Below are 17,990 nucleotides of genomic sequence, written 5' to 3' on the forward strand. Positions count from 1 at the left end.
CATCGTTCCGCATAAGTTACAAGTGTCTTTTCATTTAGTACACTTCAGAAAAACTCGTTAAACTACTTTCAATTCAAAGTCACACACAAAAAACCAGACTCTCAAAATTGTACTTCCAGTGAAAAACTCGCAAATAGAAAATCTGCACGATTGCAATACTGCCTCTTAAGAGAGGTGAGTGAAAGTAAAATCTGAATTCAACATTGTAGCCCAAAATGAACTCCATCCAACTTTATTTTGGTCTATGACACACATCTTTTTTTGCAAAAGAAAATTTATTAACTCCACTTTAAAATTGGAATGCAAACTTTTTTTTATGTGAGTGCTAGAAAGCCAAGGAATAGTATGAGCGATAGATCCAACAGCTATCAGAAAGTTGATTTGCACAGTCAGAAAAAATACGCTGCTTCAAACATTAATAAAAGTGTAGTCTGTAAACACCCATGATTCTTCTTCCAATCCAATAATTATGATTCTAGTAGACCAAAGTTCCATTGATACCATTATATTATTGAACGTAATTATTTATGCTTATGAGATTAGTAAGAAATGCCACAAAATATACTTCAGGTAACTATTTAGTTTCAATTTTTGCAGCGCCACTGTCAGATTCAAAAGTGTGTTTTTAAGTTACTCAACTGCCCCCAAAACCTCTAAGGATCAGTTTGTAATAAGAGCAGTTAGCAAGCCCAGTTAAAATTGTAGCAGATATTTCCAATAAATTTTAAAGAAAATCTGAATCCTAAGCTGTAAAGACACACTTCTGGTTGACAAAACGGTTACATTCCTTTCTAAACAAAAATTGTTTGCCCAATTAGGCAATGTCTGCTAATACCTGAAAAAATCAATAAATAAATAAAATTTATCATTATGACGTTTGTGGTTGGCGTGGCTTACTCTTGGCACACCAAGTCACTCTTTATATATGAAAGGGACCCTCCTCCTGATTTATTCACAGAAACTTTATCTACATATCTATTACAATTTAATATCGTGAGAGTGTTTTAAACAGTTTAATACTTCAGGAATAATCAAAGACTTAATTTAGAAAACTTTTGGTTTTTAAATATTTATTTATATTTTTTATAAAAATAATTAAAAAATTATAACTCTTTTTTTCTAAAGATTATTTAATTATTTGAATTTTTAATATAATTAAATAAAAAGGAACCCGTAAATTAATTAAAAATTAAATTAAAAATAATTAATTTAAAATAAAATTAATCTTGTAGGTAAATATTAATTAATAAATTAATTTTAATGCAATTAAAGGTTGTTAATTGAATATTATTTAAACAATTTTAAAAAAATTATTAATTAATTAAAGCTTATTTTGTGCTTAAGTTGAAATTTAAAAAAAATGAGGTTTACCCTGCATAAAAAAAAATCAAATTCGGGTTCATCGAACCATTGAACTTTACATAAATTTTACTATAATTAGATCTAAAGTATAATTATAAGTAGTCCTAATACAAAATTAATTAGTTTCTCTGTTAGTATGACTCTCTTCCTGTTTCGTTATGTTTTTCGCCAAGAAGATCTTTAACAACGGAATTTCTTCTTCTATGTTTGGTGTTTGGATGAACAATTCCAGTTCCTGGTAATAGGGGAACAACAAAATAATTCATTAGCATTATGCAAAACATAAAATAAGAAATTTTAACTCTTAAAAGTAATAAGCCTTAAGGCTTGCACTTCCATAAGCCAAAGTTTAGCTTAGATGAGATTTGCAGCATTGTTTTTAATAGTTTAAATAAACATAAGGCGTATATAATATGTAGTTCTAAACGCTTAGAGTGGCCATAACCACATTCTCGATGTGGCCACGAATAAGATAAAGAGTATCATGACTATTTTCAAGGTAAAGCCTAAATAAATTTTTTTTTTAATTTTGGAAGCTCGATCAGCAGTGGCTATGGATGTAAGCTAGATAAAGCTTATTGATATTTAAAGATTTAGAACTTGTCAAAATTTCAGGAGGGAGGATTATGAAAGCAAGAATCTCGACGAAACTAAGAGATACAAGATTGAGCTTGGAATTAGCTAGATTAACTTAGGTTAAGACCAAACTGAATTTAGAGCTGTATACAGTTAAAGTGATCCAAAAAGATTGGAAGAAATTATACCCAACAAACATAGGAAGAGTTTGGAAGCTTAGATTTCCAATGAAGAAACTCATAAATTGAAATCTTTAATTACTATTAATGAAGTCAAGGCAAAGCCCGATATTGATATTTCAAGTATAAGAACCTATAAAACTTTTTTTAAAAAACTTCAGGTGGATGTTTTAGAAGCTTTGAACTCCCTCAACAAAGAGTGATGAGACTGAGCCTTTGAATTAGCTAGAATAAGCTTAGGCTAAGGCCAAATTGTCTTCAAAGCTACGTCATTGACATCATCTAACAAGAATTTATGAAGGAGAAAAAACATTTTTTGACAGAGCTTAGAAAAGCTCAGGTTTCTTGTCCTAAAAGCTATCGAGTTTATATATGAAAGATTTTTTTGGAAACACTTTACCTTGTAGGAGCACTCGTTTTCCACAATTGCCCGATTAGTCGAATTATTATGCGAACAGGCAATCAGCGTTGGAAACAATTTGCACTTGAGGGCTGACTCACAGAAATAATTGAACGGTAAACTTACCAACTGTTGTAGAATTGTAGGCTGTTGTCCAGATTGGATTAAACTCTGTAAAATGCAAACAAAAAATTACTGACAATTAATATGTTTCCCCACGACTTACTACCACGAAAAACCTCAAGATAACTTCCCGCAATAAATCCAAAATTACCTGATTCTCAAGATTATGTACAGCAAAATAGCCAACCATTTCGATTACATCTTGTAACATTAAATCATAATCTGCATTTACAGCACAGTATGACATCAAGAATGAGGCTATAGCTCGAACTTCTAAGGCTAGTCCTTCTGCACCTAAAGTTTCCTAAAAATGAAAATAAATAGGTTCGAGATTTTATATATATACAGGGTGACCAAAGTTATATGGTCCACCCACTTTTTTTTTTTAACGGCGGGAAATTTCGAAAAAATAAAAAACACGTATTTAATCATTTTTAGTCTAGTTTATTTTCAGTGATTGACCCATTTTTTAAACCCTTGTATCTCGAGATACAGCATCCAACTTTTGTTTTTCAAATGGAACGTTATATTTTTTGTTGCATATTTTTGTAGTATTTGATCTCCTAAAAACAACAAAAAAATTTTTTTTGAAATCGGTTAGGTTTTTCAAAAGTTATGGGTATTTAAAATATGAAAAACAAATTTCAGTTTACTGTCAAAATTACGTTATTTTTTTTAAAGAATCTATTCAAACTAGACTAAAAATGATTAAATACGTGTTTTTTATTTTTTCGAAATTTCCCGCCGTTTAAAAAAAAAGTGGGTGGAGCATATAACTTTGGTCACCCTATATATATATATATATAATCTAAAGCTTATCTGAAGCTTAATTTAGCCTATTTAAAAATCTGCTGTGGACTAAAATACTTCTTATAGGTAAATGCTTAAGTCCAATAAAGTTCAAGTCATTCTATTAAGTTTTATCTTATTCTGAAACTTTTGTTTATCCTCAAATGAGAAATAACATTGACTTTAGGCAGTATATTTATACAGTTTCGAACGCCAATCCGTTATCATCGAGTTATTCGGCTCACCATAGCCCACTTTAGAACATATATTAAGGCCTGACTTCACTAGTATTAATACTGAAGGTATCAGACTCTAGCTTATAGCCTGAGGCATATTTATACTTCTGTCATTTTCTTCTAAGGCCTTGTTCACCCTCTAATTTTGAACTTTAGTGACACTAGGATATATACTGAAACTTAATACCTGAAACGCTCCAATATCTAGTTTAGCAAAAGACAGCAACAGATGGATAACCGATTTAGCATAAATCGGTAGGCTACTTGTGGGTGACATCTTCTGGATTCCCTCATATAGTAAAGACAATGTTCCTAGGCAATCGGTAGCCTTTAATGTCCTGATCAGATCTGCGGAAAGGTAGCTGTAGGCAAAAAAAAAAATGGTTTAGATAAGGATTTTTTTTTACAATACTTCTAGCCTAGAGATAATGTAGGAATAGGTTTTTGTTTGAAAGTACCTTTCATGTACTAGCGCAGCTAAGAAGTCAACGAATTTTGGAATTAAATCGTTTAGCTGGCCACCCTCATTAGTAACGGCTACTTTGAATAGTTCAGTAATTTTTGTGGTCAAACCACACGTCAACAAGTAGCTGCAATCAGAACATAACTTTTAAAATAATAGCTCTAATAGACTCTAATGACCATAGTTGTCGATTCACAAAAAAAAAAAAATAGCTCTAAAAAGGGTGGAAAGAGGCTTTAAAAGACAGTCCTTATTAAAGCTAGTCAAATTTGATCAATAATAAACAATGATAATAAGGTAAACCGAATAATACTGAAGTTAAGTTATAAAGCTTAATAAACTGAATTTCATTAGCTTATGGAAGGCAAGTAAAAATTCAGACAATCATACATTAATTTCCTACTCTAACTGGGGGTCATATTTTCAAAGCATACGTACATCCTATTAGAAAATTACTTGATCCTTGACTCTCCTATATCTGAGGACGAATTTTTGTCAGTTATAGAAAAGTCTAAAACTTACAAAACTCCCGGTATAGATGGAATTCCCCATGTCTTTTATAGAAGTCTGCCCAAAGATTTGTATACATAATATCATTAATCAATACAATTCTTCAAATAGAAAAGGTACCATATAGTGGGTAAAAATATTAAAGTTTACATTGTACAAAAAAAAGATAGTAAATTTAAGCCTTGTAATTACAGTAATTGCTGCCTGTTAAATTTATTAACATGCCTCTTTATTCTGTAGTGGTTGAAGAGTCAACAAGAGCATTTGACAGTGTTAATCATAATAAGCTATGGACTAAGCTGTTTGATCTAGATCAAACATTACATTAGGTAGGGAGGGATTAGCTATGCGGTTAGCGTATTGGATTCCCACGCACAGGTCCCGGGTTCGAATCCAGCTGCTGACCCTTAGATTTTCTCTTCCTAGGAGCTTCTTACAGCTCACTGTCCGGAGCATTGCCTGTAACGAGGGAACACTGTCCGGAGGCCGACAGCGCACTGAAAATAACTCCGGGCGCCAATAACCTTAGCAGTTGAAGTGCCATAAATCATTTTAAAAAATTGCATTAGGTGTAAGCCCAAAATACTTCGGAATCTGCTTGGTCTTTATGATAAAGCGGTTTTTCAGGTTCTTTGTGAAACTGCCCAATCTTTGGAAGTTATTATAACAGAGAGATTATTGCAAGGCAAGTCCTTGGGTCCTCTATTGTTAAACTTTTTTATCAGCAATATAGAGGATTATTTTCGTTCAAACGGAGCTCATAGGATTCCGCTTATTTCTGGTAGTGATATAATGCTAGTACTGTACGCTAATGTTCTGATTTTGTTTGGAGATAGTTACACTAATTTGAGAAACTAGTTAAATAATATACTTTCAGATTATTGTGCTTCGAACAGTTAAATGGTCAACAATAATAAATCTAATGTTATTAAGTTTCAAAAAGTCAAATCTAAAAAGGAATTTTATCTAAAAAATAATGAAATTAAATCTCAGATTTGCTATTTGGGTGTACGTTTACCTCATCGCATTCATTTTCCAAAAGAGTGCAAGTACACTGTTCCTAAACAAATGTACCTCAAGGAACAGTTTAAGTCTAAAAATAAATAATAGGAGTGAGTCAATAAGCCTATTAATACTTTGTTTTATGGCTTCAAAATTTGGGGATTGAGACACGCTGATGAGGTGGGAAGTCTTATCTAAATTTCTTTAAAAACTCTTACACCTAAATAAAACTACACTTGCCCATATGATCGAATGAAATCGACATTAACAGCTCTGATTTTTGAAATGCGGACAAAACGAAGTAGCACTTTTCGAGCTATTGTTAAAGTAATTAACTATGACCACAAATTACAGAGATTCTTATGATAGGCCAGCAATTAAAAAAGCGCTCTAAAAATCACCAACGCGCGAAATTTATTTAAACAGGCATTAGGATCGTACAAAACACAAATTTTATGAATCAAAAAAGATATTAGGTGTGTAAATTACAGATCAAAACATGAAGATATTCAGCATCATGGTCCATGAAGCTATTCAACTTCATTTGAGTAAAAAAAATTAAATACTCACGTAATGAGATCTACAACCTGTGCTTTATAATAGGGCATCGCTAGATCGCTATTGAAAGTGTCTGCCATGATTTTCAGTGCTAACTGTCCTATAGACAAAATTTTTTCTGAAAACAAAAAATAAGAATGTACGAGTAAGTGATTGAAACAATATAAGACGATATTTGAAATTTATGATATTTTTTTTTTTTTAAAGTACCTGTAAATTCTGGAAAGAATTTCAATTTAGATGTCAACATCTGAAAAACACAAATCGGGATTGAAATATCAGATTAAGAAAATCGCAATGACTTGGGCAAACAGCAGATAAGGTTGCATTAATTCCAAAAGAACCTAGCCCTTCTATCTTCAACCTTCCTAAAAACGTGTGAGGCCTACATTTTTAAGAGTTACCTAAGTGATTTTAAAGTTTGAGGAAAGCCCATAATCATTTTGTCGTCCCAGAAACTCTCATCGATTAATTTAAGGAACTAATGTTTATATCTTTTACAGCATTAATTAAATAAAATTAAGACAAAAATCACACACTCACTCCGACACAGTAGTTCAACATCTCAAAAAGAAACATAAGTCCATTGGATCCAACCACATATTTGAACCCATCGTTGCTCTCCTGGACAAGTTTGGAATATATTTTGATGATTTTCTCGATGATCCTATAAAATTACGAAAAAACATTCTTTTGGATATATAGGAATCTACAAAATGACTTAATGACACACTTATTGACTTACCATTTGTAGACAGTAACTTTCTTGACTGGAAGATGTATAAAAGCTTCCACGAATTTGCCAAGTACGACTATTCCTTTGGAAAATATGAAGATATGCATTACAAGGGCATCCATCTAGAACAAAAAAAAATTAGGGATAACATTGGAAGAAGTTTTGGTCATTAGAAATGGACAGCCCGTGTGTAAAACACTGATTCAAAACTCAAGTACTTAAGGGGAGCCTTTTCTGGGTAAAACTCCTCAACTATTATGAAACAAGCAGTCGAGAACTCTTGACCAAGTTCAGTCAGGATAATGAGGTCAAACTAATACTCATTTTTCAGGAAGTCGAGATCCCTTATCTGGTTTCTTTAGAGGGTAACCTTCGGAAGGGCTTGTCTGGATTATGAAACTTGGCACAATAACCCATGAAGTTCTCAATGCATTTCAAGAGACCAAAGAAATAAGGCCTAACTCGCTTCACATTTTGACTAATGAAGTCGAGCAATCTGGGTAAGAGTCACCAAAGGATAATGAGTGCTAAATTCTTGAAGATTTGTCCTTTTTTTAGGCATTTTAAGAAAAGTTCGTACTGTTTTCCTAGTCGCACTTCTATTTTAACCTGAAAAGTCGATCAATTTTGCCTAGTTCATAATTGGATAATGGGAGCTAAATCTTAGGAAAGCGAGTCTAGGTTTTGAGATATTTCATGAAATTAAATCTTTGATTCAATGCGTTTTCAGAGTCCCATTAGAAATTAGGGCAATTCTTCCTCTCGTTTTAAACCGGGACGACTTTGTAACCTTGCCTTGGTTACTGGAAATCTAACATGGAATACGTAATGATTGGCAGTTCACACTCTTATATAGTTGCACTCCCGGATGTATCAGATTGTTAAGGGGTAACTCTTTGAAAGCTTCTCCTGACTTAGTACCGGATTCTTAATCGAGAAAGCTTAGGTGACTGAGTTTCCTTTATACTAATGAGGTTATCTCTTGAAACTTATTCTGGATTAATCCAGAATCTTAAAAGTCGTGATAAAAAAACCCTAAAAGAAAGGAAAGTTCGAACCACTGATTGGAGCACTTCCAGGGTGTGTCAATTGAAAAAGCTAACTCTTTGAAAATCTTATGTTTAGTACTGAAAATCTTTAACCAAAATACAAAAAAAATGAGGTACAGGTCCAGATAAATTTTGCAGATCACATCTAATCTTCTTTTCGTTTTTGGACCAGAATCTTATCCAAGGAGGTTCTGGTCTGGGTACTACATGGAAATCTAAACAAACTGTTAAGAGACAGTGATTTTAGATTAGAAGATGCCATAAAAGTTTGTGTAAATTCAAACTCTATCTCTTAATACTAGATTTATAAAGAAAAAAAATGGCCGTCCACTTACTTTTTTCTCTATCATTAAAGCAACTTCCGTAAGCATTCTTTCCACAGTACGGACATTCTTTTCGACCAACAGCAAATCATCAACGGCAAACGCGGACAAATTCTGAATCATATCAACCATGGGTGCAAAACCCTTAGGTTCAATGTCTTGTTGAAAAACTATACATTCCTGCAGAAATTCATCACCTCTGTGAAAATAAATGGCAAAAGAGGATGTATATTAATTAGGTACATGGGCCTGCAGAAGTTCTTTCCCAGAAAAAGAAGCCTTGGATTCTATTTATTACCTCTGCACAAGCCTCATCCTTATCTTCTTAAATTTTCTCTTGATACTGGCTTTGGATTTATCCTTAGGAGTATTACAAATGGCCTCAGTATCCTCCTGCATAACAGATAACCAAGAATAAGGTTTTGATACCGAAGAACCGATAACTTGCCATTCGGATTAAACAAAAAATTAATACATGGCAATTTGGATCATCCAAAATGCTTCTATGTAGGCCAATCTCCAATGCCTTTTGGCGTATTAATTCTATGTTCTCCTCGTGGCGTCTTGCTGATTCTTCTTGTTTCTGCTGGATCCGTTTCTGCAATTCTTCCATTGTGGCTATCTGCGCTTCCTTGCGCGCTTGCAGTCTTTCCTCACGTTCCCTTAAAAAGGAAATGGAATTAAGATGTTGACAAATTGACTACAGCATTTTTAAGGTTCAGGAATTAAGAAAGCAAATAAGGATGAACCAACATATCTGACGATAAAATATAGTACTATAATTACTGTTGGAACCCCAACTTCACTTTGCTGCATAATTGAACAGCTACATAATTTTTGTAAATAGAAAAAAAATAATTTTTATATGTACATATGATTGCTTATCAAAGAAAAATAAAAAAGGAAAAGAGGCAAATAGCCCATTTTAAAAAGTCTTTCTCAAGACTCTGGAATGGCAATGTGGTTCTTTGGACGGTACAGAGATAGCGACGCAGTCGCGACGCCAGGGCGCAGCACGGTCGACTTCGCTATAAAAAGGGCAGAATCGGCCGTGTCTGCATCAGTCCAAGATAATTTTTCAACGGGAAAACATCCACAATAGCTACCTTAGCTGGAAGATTGCTGACTGGGCCTTACTCTCAACCTGGATCTCTGTACCGGCCAAAGGACCTCACTGTCCGGACCAGAACAAAAAATCGATCACTTAACCCCTGTATTGTGAAGAAAGAAGAAAGAAGGAAGTGCAGCACACGAGACGCCTTGGTTTACCAGCTACGAAGGCGAGCCGAACGCCAGCGCTGCCGCAGTGCGAGACAAGAGCGAGGACCAAGCCCAGCACACGAGCCGCTGCAGTTCGCCAGCTACGGAGGCAAGCCAAATCACCAGCGCTGCCACAGTGTGAGATACGAGCGAGGACCAGGCCAATTGGTACCGGGGTTTATCGGGGTGCTGGCCACACTGCCGGGGCTCCCAAAGCCGGTTGACTGGTATTAGCGAACGGCCCTTTTCAGGGCCTCTCACATCACTTTTGCTGTGGCCTCGCGCTGGGAGCAAGCCATTCTCGGAGCGGCGCAGTCACTTCAACCAACAGTGTGAACGGCCCTTTTCAGGGCCACCCAACTGTACGGCTACCCCGCTGGGGAGCGCCATAGGCGAGTCAAGCGCCGACACATTTTTTTGTGAACGGTCCTTTTCAGGGCCATCCAGTCACTTGTACCTGCGAGCGGTGAGAAGAAGAGCTTGTATACTGGACTTCATCCCTCGGCCGCATTAGTATACAACATTACCATAAAAAATTCGTGGATTTTAAAGGCTATTCAATTCTAGATTCTATTCTTAGGCAATAACGCCAGAGTAATTAAGAGCTAAAATCCTTTAATTGATACAGAATTAAAAAAAAATGGAAAATTAAAAAGGCATTCAGTCCTATTCAGGAGGAATTGTATGGATTTTTAAGCCTTAAAACATGGACCACTACCAGAAAAAGACCTAACATAAACAATTAGTGGATAATACATTTCAGAAAATCTATAGGTAACTTCAGGATATTTTAATACAATAAAACTGCACTAGGTATTACTGAAGAAACCCGTGGATTTTAGACCTAGAAAAGACATTTGTTCAAAAGAATTGTGAAGAAAGACTGCGAAAATCCACGGATTTGCAAACAAAAGATCACAGATACATAGAGGCTTGAAAAGAAGTAACTCGGTAAATCTATAAATTTGTTAATTGATCTCACACAAAACTGGACATTTTTGATATTGATAGTATATGTTTACTTAAATATATAGAGTATCCAGAGAAACCTTCATTGCTCTATAATTAGACCCTTACATCATAAAAAAAGTGGCTTAACAACTGATGTAACATCAGAATAAGGGCAAGTCTTTGTAACTGTGTTTTTAGATCTAATAAGAACCCAATGATGATGTCCATTATGGCATCATTTTGAGGTAGCAGGCCAAAGTATGCTTTTTATTAGCACTATAAGGTGAATCTATATTTAGAATAAATCCAAAGTAAAGTTACGATCAATAAACTTTAAAAAATTACAAAAAAAGTAAAGGCTTCCTGCTAGGCTATTGTTGCTGCGCGCCAACAATCCTTTTCAGTCTGTCTGGTCGTGAGTTTGAGTGAATGGAACAGGAAGTGCCGCAAATGGGAATTCACGTAAGAAAAGACTTGTACATTTTCAATTCGCCCTTCGCAGAAGACTAGTAGCTGATGGCACATGATGGAGAGGATATCAATTATAAAATTAGGAAGCTGGAGGAAGAATATGGATTGTAATATAAGAGATTAATTATGAGAAGACCAAGTAAATAATTCAACAAAAAAAAAATCATTTCTGTGCCTTAATACTCAGTGAACTAATTTTTCTAATTAAAGACCCTTATTTTAAAAACCATGCACTTAGTTATTGATAATTATGTACAACTGTCGAGCTTAGAACTTGTACTGAAATCCCCTTGATTTACTTAAGAAGGAGAGTACCTTCTAACATTATTACTCTTTTTTCTGGATCACGGCTTATGATTTGAATTAGTCATCTGTGTTTACCTGGCTTTTTCCCGAGCAATAACCAATCTTTCTTTTTCACGTTCCTGCTGCTTTCGGTCAATAATTTCTTCTTTTTGACGTCTTTTCTCCTTCAACTTTTCAAGTTTTTCCTGGAAAACCAGAAAAATCGAAGTTTGTGTTATACAGGATTGCCTAAGAAAAATTTGACTGAAAAAAACAATCACACACTTAAATAACCAAGAATAAAGTATAAAGAAAATCATAAAAACTATATTCGAAAAAAAACGCCCAAAACGGAAAAATATATTTAGTAAAGTGGCATAATAATTTTTAACTTTAGCATTTTAGTTACATTATTACTAATCCGTACATAAACATCGAATTGAGACGTGGTTTAAGGCGGTTGTTTGTATTTACTTCCAATTTTCCTTCGCCACTTTGACCTCTAAATTGCAGTAAAAGTTAAATTTATTTTTCAATAGCAAATCTATCTTCTTTTTTTTAACATTTGTAGTGGCACAATTAAATTATTTATTTTAAGATTTGAAAAATTACATGTTTAATATTTTTTAATTAAGACCAACATCAATAAATACGAGGCACACCTAGTTGTTTGTTTTGGCGCGTATATACTTCTAGCTACTAGTAGTTTGTATACTGTTAGAATCCAAATAGTAATAAAAAATGACGACAACCCTTGAACAACTGTCCTACCGTACAGTTTTAATAAACATGATGTAAAAGTGTTGGCTATTGCCTAATGGATAAAAAATTATTTGGGAGTAAAATAAACATATTGAAGGCAAATTATTATTCTGTTCATCCTTCTGTTGTGTTCTTGTTTCTACTGGAGAATTAGCAACTCGACTCTCATTAGCGCATTATTTAAATACTGGAAACGGTTGCAACAGCTTTGTTATTATTATTTTTATTATTACTATATTATTCTTGCTTATTCAATAACGTCACTTTAGAAAAGTTGGCCACAAACTCTTCCCCAAAAGAGCCCTTGTATAAATTTATATTGTAAAATGTAACATATTAGATATACATTCAACAAGTAGTATACCAAGTTCAAAGAAAATAGTCAGTGCCATTTCAAGGCATATCATACCCAACTCTCGAAAATTAAAGTAACTTTCTTGAGTAAAAATCTAACCTGGCGTTCGGCTTCTAAAACTCTTCGTCTCTCTTCGACAGCAGCTTCTTTGGCAGCTTTCTCCTCTAATCTCCTCTGTCTTTCTTCAATTAGAATCTGCAGCCGACCTTCATGTTCTTGACGTAATGCTAAGGAATCGTGGCGCCTGTTTTGAGCTTCGAGCTCGTTTATAAAGGCTATCTCTTTGAGCTTTTCCTCTTCATCGTGAGCTTTTTTTCTAATAATACTTAGGTACATCTTACGATTTTCTTCAGCTTTTTTAAGTTTAAGATCAATCTGCGATTTTCTTTGTAGAGCTAGCTTATATTTAGCAGCTTTAGCTTCTTCTACCTATAACATAGTTTAAGCACAAGTAAGTCATTAAGCCAAATAAATCCATACAAAATTATGTCCCCTCTCATACATGACATGGGAATTAATATAACTTAACCTTTTGCACTTGCTCGCGAACCCTGGCAGTCTTAAACTGTAACAGCTGCAGGCGCTTCTCATAGGCCAACTGCTGTTTAGTTTCGCTGTCTCGTATTTGACGCAATTTGTTACCTATATGGTTCTCGAGTTGGCTAGCTGCAGTTGGATTCTCCGCAAAAAGCAACTCGAACTCTTCAATTGTGCTTATTCGGAAATTGCAAGCTGTAACATACATAAAAAAAAAAATCTGGTATGAATACCGTATGTCTTTCTCTTTCTATATTCTCAAGGTTCTAACGCACAAATTTCAAATCTGAAAATTTGAGATAGTGAATTCTTATTAATATTCTTAGCAATACTGGTTATAAAACGAATTTTTAAAAACGGTTTAATAACCGTTAAAATAAAATTACAATTAAAAGCAATAAATTTAATACACGAAGTTAACAGAAAACCTAGCAGCTATTTAAGAAAAAATATTAAAAAATCCATTGAGCGCGGTACCTCCGATTAGAGAATTTTCACCAACCTTGATGTTAGCTTCACTTTTAACCCTCCTAAAAAAGATACACAAAAGAGATAGGACTGTGCATTATACACAAATGACACTTTATAAAGGAAATCTAATCCCATCTATCAGAAGTACCCCAAATCCAATTTTTTCGGAAAAAAAAATTTAAAGATTTTATGTTTGTAAACACTTAACGAAGTTTTCATATAATTAATTGTAAGAGCCGTTTTCGAAGAAATCTCAAAATGACGCATCTTATTTTTTTAAAAAAATCTGATATACATATACCCCTCAAACTATTTTCTCTTCCTACATAAATTTTCAAAGTTCTACCTCATAAATATTCTTCAAAATTTTAATTTTAAAACATTTAATTCTTACTAACATTATCCAGTTTTTCGAACATTACAGCGAAATTAGATCTAAGAGGTAGGCTTATATCGTCTTAGAATTTATGTCCTCCTTCCCCAGAACAATGAATTTTCTAACTAACATTATTCAAATAATGTTCTACGTGAATTTAAATTACATAGACAATTTAGAGCACAAGTAAGAGCCATTATCGTAAATATCTTAAAAAATGAAAACCCCCTACTGAATAGCGGAGCCTCTGGTTTGATTTAGTTAGCAGCTAAGTAAAGTTCTGTAAGGTCAACTAATGGAACCCAACGGAATAAAATAATACAACTGAAACCAATTTCAATTCTCTGCGATTTTTCGTTTTTGAGATATTTTTACAAATTGACACAAAAACATACAAACACAAAAAGATCATCCTCTAAAAACATCTTTTTAGGGATCAGGAGACCTCAAAACGCATGTATAAAGGTTAAAACTTGGAAATGAAACTTTATGTGATCACAATATTTAACTTACCAGTAAGACAAATTAAAAATGAGGAACACAACTTACCAACTTCCACATTTTCAAAGAAGATTTTGCGCAGGATATCCATCTCTTCTTTTTGCGCGATTACAGGTAAACCTGTAAGGTATCATTTTAAAACTGATTAATTCGATTTGAAGCACTATATAGAATTGAGATATCAGATGAACATCCTACTTAATGAAAAACTTTGCAAAAATAAAAACATTGACCGGCAAAATTTGAGCCTTCTCAAGAATGTACTAAACTTAGAGTTCCCAGTTGAGTTTCATCAAAAATAATTTAATAAAAAGCTATATTTAAAAAAAAACATACTAACTCATTTGAGCTCACTTGACTTGTGTTCTAAATTTTGAGCTTTTAATAATGTTTTAAAAGTTTTATTTGCAATTGAAATAAGAACTTAATATTGAGTTCACTAAAGCTCAAGCGTAGAACTCCAAGAATGTTCTATTATAATAAAGAGCTCAGTTACCTCATCAAATTTACTTTAATATAATAAGCTGTATTTGCTGCTATAGTTAAAGCTTTAAATTTGAGATATTTTGAGCTCAATTTCTTAAGTAGAGTGCTTTCTAAAGAAAACATAATTGGAGCACTCAAGCAAGGTATCTTAAAACAGGCCAATAAGTAGCATTTTAGTTATTTCCCTTTTGTTGAAAATTTAATTAGAATAAGAACTTCAAGAATAATCTATTTTAGACTCCAGTTCTCTTATTATGAAATGTAATTTGGAAGTTAAGAAGCTAAAACATTTCGGGTACTATTGACTTCTTACTTTAAAACTTTTATGTTACCAAAGCAACGTAGAAATTTACAGAAATTTGAAACCGAAAAACATCGCTCCAAAAATAGGCGGCCACACTCACTTCCTCAAAAAACCTAAAAAAAATTAACCTAAGCCTCTAAGGCTGATAAATATTAATACACATTATTTACAACAGAGAATTTATGTTTCCAAAATTTTCGAGCTCATTATTTTATACTACTTTTTCAGTAAGGTTTTGCAGTCGATTTCTGACATTCTGGGGACAAGTATGAAGGAGGGTCTGATTCTCAGAACCCCAACATGCTCTTTTTGGGTGGAAACGTAGTAATCTACTGAGACTCGCAACGCGACTTGCAACGTGCAATGGGTCCTGGATGGCTAAAATAAAATATTAATAAAGCCAAAAAATAGCGCAAAAATTGAGCATAAGCTTACTGTTGAAATATTCCTTAAAATCATTAAACAATCGTCTATAATTCTCTTTTGTATCTGAAGAAGCTTCAGGCGTTATACTGCTTAGGAAATCGTAGAACGAAGCATTCGTTGGCGACAACAGCTGCAACATAGCGTTTTCATATTCAACATCATCGTCATCAATATTTTGATCGCAGGATACATAAAGACCTAAAAACGAAAGACAAATCAATACGTTGCCGATCAAATCGTTGTAAATAAAAGTCTCTAGCAGACAATATTTTTCATGATCCAGAAAATATTTAATCAGATTCTGAATGATTAGCGATTGCGTTTTCGCAAGGTTGTTAGAGTTAGTCGATTAAGGTTCAATAAGCGATTCTAATGTACAGCGTAACTCAATGGATGCAGTCGACTGAGTTGTGAGTACACTGCTTATTCGCGTCGCCTGAAGCAATCATTATCGTTTTAAATATTGACACTAACATCTAGAGAGCGATAAGAAATTGTAAAGAGCCCCAAGCCTGAATTTCCTAAGCAGAAGATAAATGAGCTTATTGTACATACTGGATTCAGCAGCTGCTTTGGCGATGCTCTGCATTTCTGAGTTTAAATTTGATACATCTGCAGGAGAATTGGGCTGGTTTGATGAGACATCTGCAATCTGGGCATCTCCAAAGAAAAGCAACAAACAAAATCGTTAATTTGTATTATAAGAATCATCAAGGATTTTTACGCTTCTACTCTTAAAAATATTCTTATGACTCATCAGTAGTACAGAGGCGAATATTCAATAAAAAAGGGTATGTTAAGAGGGATGGGAAAATTCCCCCTAAATTATGTATGCGTCTAGATCCCCAAAAACTATACTTACATTAAATTTCGAACCGAATGACAATTCATTTATGAAAATCGGATCACTCGTCGATTATTTGAACGTTTGCAATACTTTCCCTGAGTAGTTTCACTTCTCCAAGCCAGATTTTATCAAAATCGGGAAAATATTCACAGAGATATTTTAGTAATAATCGTAGAAGGGACCTCACTTACGTGGGGCGAACTCCCTTGCTTAACTATGTACAGCATCAAGATCTCCAAACAACCATATCTGCATTAAATTTCGTTTTGGATGGCACTTACTTCATGAAAATCCGTTTACGCGATAATTTGAAACGATTGCAAACTTCCCATAGAAGGAGTAAGAGCAGAACAGACTTTAATGTTACGTAGAGAAAACCTAACCCCTTTCACTCTGCAAAATTTTATCAAAATCGGGCTAAGATTTACAGAGTTATTAGGAATAGCAATTTTAGACGGGGTCGTAAATAAATGGGGCTATCTCCTCTCTCATTAAATGTACAGCATAGAGACCGCCAAAAGGCACATCTACATGAAATTCCGAATCGAATGACACCTTATTCATGATTATCGGTTCACGCGTGTACGCGCTATGTTGTTAACAGAAAAGTAGCAAGAAGAACTAGAACAATTTCTGAAATTGTAGTTTTTTCCAATTTTCAGCAACTTTTTTTTCGAAATCTATTAGAAGATCTGCACTTTTGCAAAAAATTACAGTTATAAACAAGGATTTGCCCTACTTTTTAATATAAAATTTGGGAATTTTATCTTGTATAGAAAAAAAAAAAATTGTCAAAGTTGGGTGTTTTTAACGTTACATTTTTTCGTGCAGTTTTTGACGATCAACCCATATGCAACTGCCCTACCAGACAGTTTGAATAAATAAGTATGATTAAAAGGTTGTACTCGTACCCTTTGAAGCTATCTGTTTAAACACATACAGGAGAAATGAACATAATAGACTAACCAAACCGCTTATCAATACTGCTTATTGATTTTCGGATTTAGGTCAGAGTAGAAAATTCAATTAGCAGTGATTAGTATTTTTCGAAAGTCAACAAGCATTAGCTATTAATTTGTTTTTGTGAAACATACCACGTACAAAGAGTTGAGCTGGTGAATACAAATAAAGATAAATTTATTACATTTTAAATACCTAACACAAAAATTTATTCATCATGGTAGAATAAAGATTAAATATAAAAAACCCATTATATAAATGTTCTAGCAAATAAATCATAAAGAAACAAAATAATTGAACCCTTCGCTTACGCGAAAGAATAAACAGAAAATAATAGTAGTAAAAAAAAAAGTCAATTTTAAATTAATACATCTAGTCTCTTCTACAAAATTCTCCGAAATAAAGCAAAACTCGCATATATATATTGCAATCAGTTAGGTATTTTAGCATAACTGATGATAAGTTGGACAATGAGATGTTCATATAAGTCTTCATTGCTCTTTCATATCACGCAGTTGACACGGAACTTTTGGATCATTACAACTTCATCATAGTCAACCTTTAATTTAATACAATACTGACCTACTTCTTAGTTGCGTATATAATCTTAATATTGCTACAATATTAATACAATACCAATATCTTGTAATAGATATTTTTGGTTTATAACTAATCATACAGACAATAAAAAA

At 33.6% G+C, this 17,990-nt stretch overlaps 1 protein-coding gene across 4 annotated transcripts in view; it reads right to left on the minus strand.

Annotated features, from left to right (window-relative positions):
* Positions 1-1,057: 1,057 nt before the first annotated feature.
* The window catches only part of ssp3 (SCAPER domain-containing protein short spindle 3), a 30,280-nt gene continuing 13,347 nt past the window's right edge, over positions 1,058-17,990 (minus strand). Inside the window, exons 12-29 of one of the 4 annotated variants that reach the window (XM_074143552.1) lie at positions 16,047-16,151; positions 15,501-15,689; positions 14,324-14,395; positions 12,920-13,122; positions 12,490-12,819; positions 11,370-11,479; positions 8,782-8,968; positions 8,605-8,699; positions 8,319-8,505; positions 6,944-7,056; positions 6,742-6,865; positions 6,409-6,448; positions 6,211-6,316; positions 4,124-4,255; positions 3,853-4,027; positions 2,792-2,944; positions 2,518-2,688; positions 1,058-1,597 (exon numbers count right to left, since the gene is read on the minus strand). In XM_074143552.1, the coding sequence (XP_073999653.1) occupies positions 1,478-1,597; positions 2,518-2,688; positions 2,792-2,944; positions 3,853-4,027; positions 4,124-4,255; positions 6,211-6,316; positions 6,409-6,448; positions 6,742-6,865; positions 6,944-7,056; positions 8,319-8,505; positions 8,605-8,699; positions 8,782-8,968; positions 11,370-11,479; positions 12,490-12,819; positions 12,920-13,122; positions 14,324-14,395; positions 15,501-15,689; positions 16,047-16,151 (2,612 nt within the window). In that variant the 3' untranslated portion in view covers positions 1,058-1,477. Of the gene's footprint in view, positions 1,598-2,517; positions 2,689-2,791; positions 2,945-3,852; positions 4,028-4,123; positions 4,256-6,210; positions 6,317-6,408; positions 6,449-6,741; positions 6,866-6,943; positions 7,057-8,318; positions 8,506-8,604; positions 8,700-8,781; positions 8,969-11,369; positions 11,480-12,489; positions 12,820-12,919; positions 13,123-14,323; positions 14,396-15,500; positions 15,690-16,046; positions 16,152-17,990 lie in introns of those variants that run through there. The other 3 variants (XM_074143551.1, XM_074143553.1, XR_012463076.1) reach the window with 3 other exon arrangements.

This window comes from Rhodnius prolixus, unplaced genomic scaffold, assembly GCF_049639745.1.
Source record: "Rhodnius prolixus isolate KJV_2025 unplaced genomic scaffold, Rpr scaffold_12, whole genome shotgun sequence".
NCBI lineage: Eukaryota > Metazoa > Arthropoda > Insecta > Hemiptera > Reduviidae > Rhodnius > Rhodnius prolixus.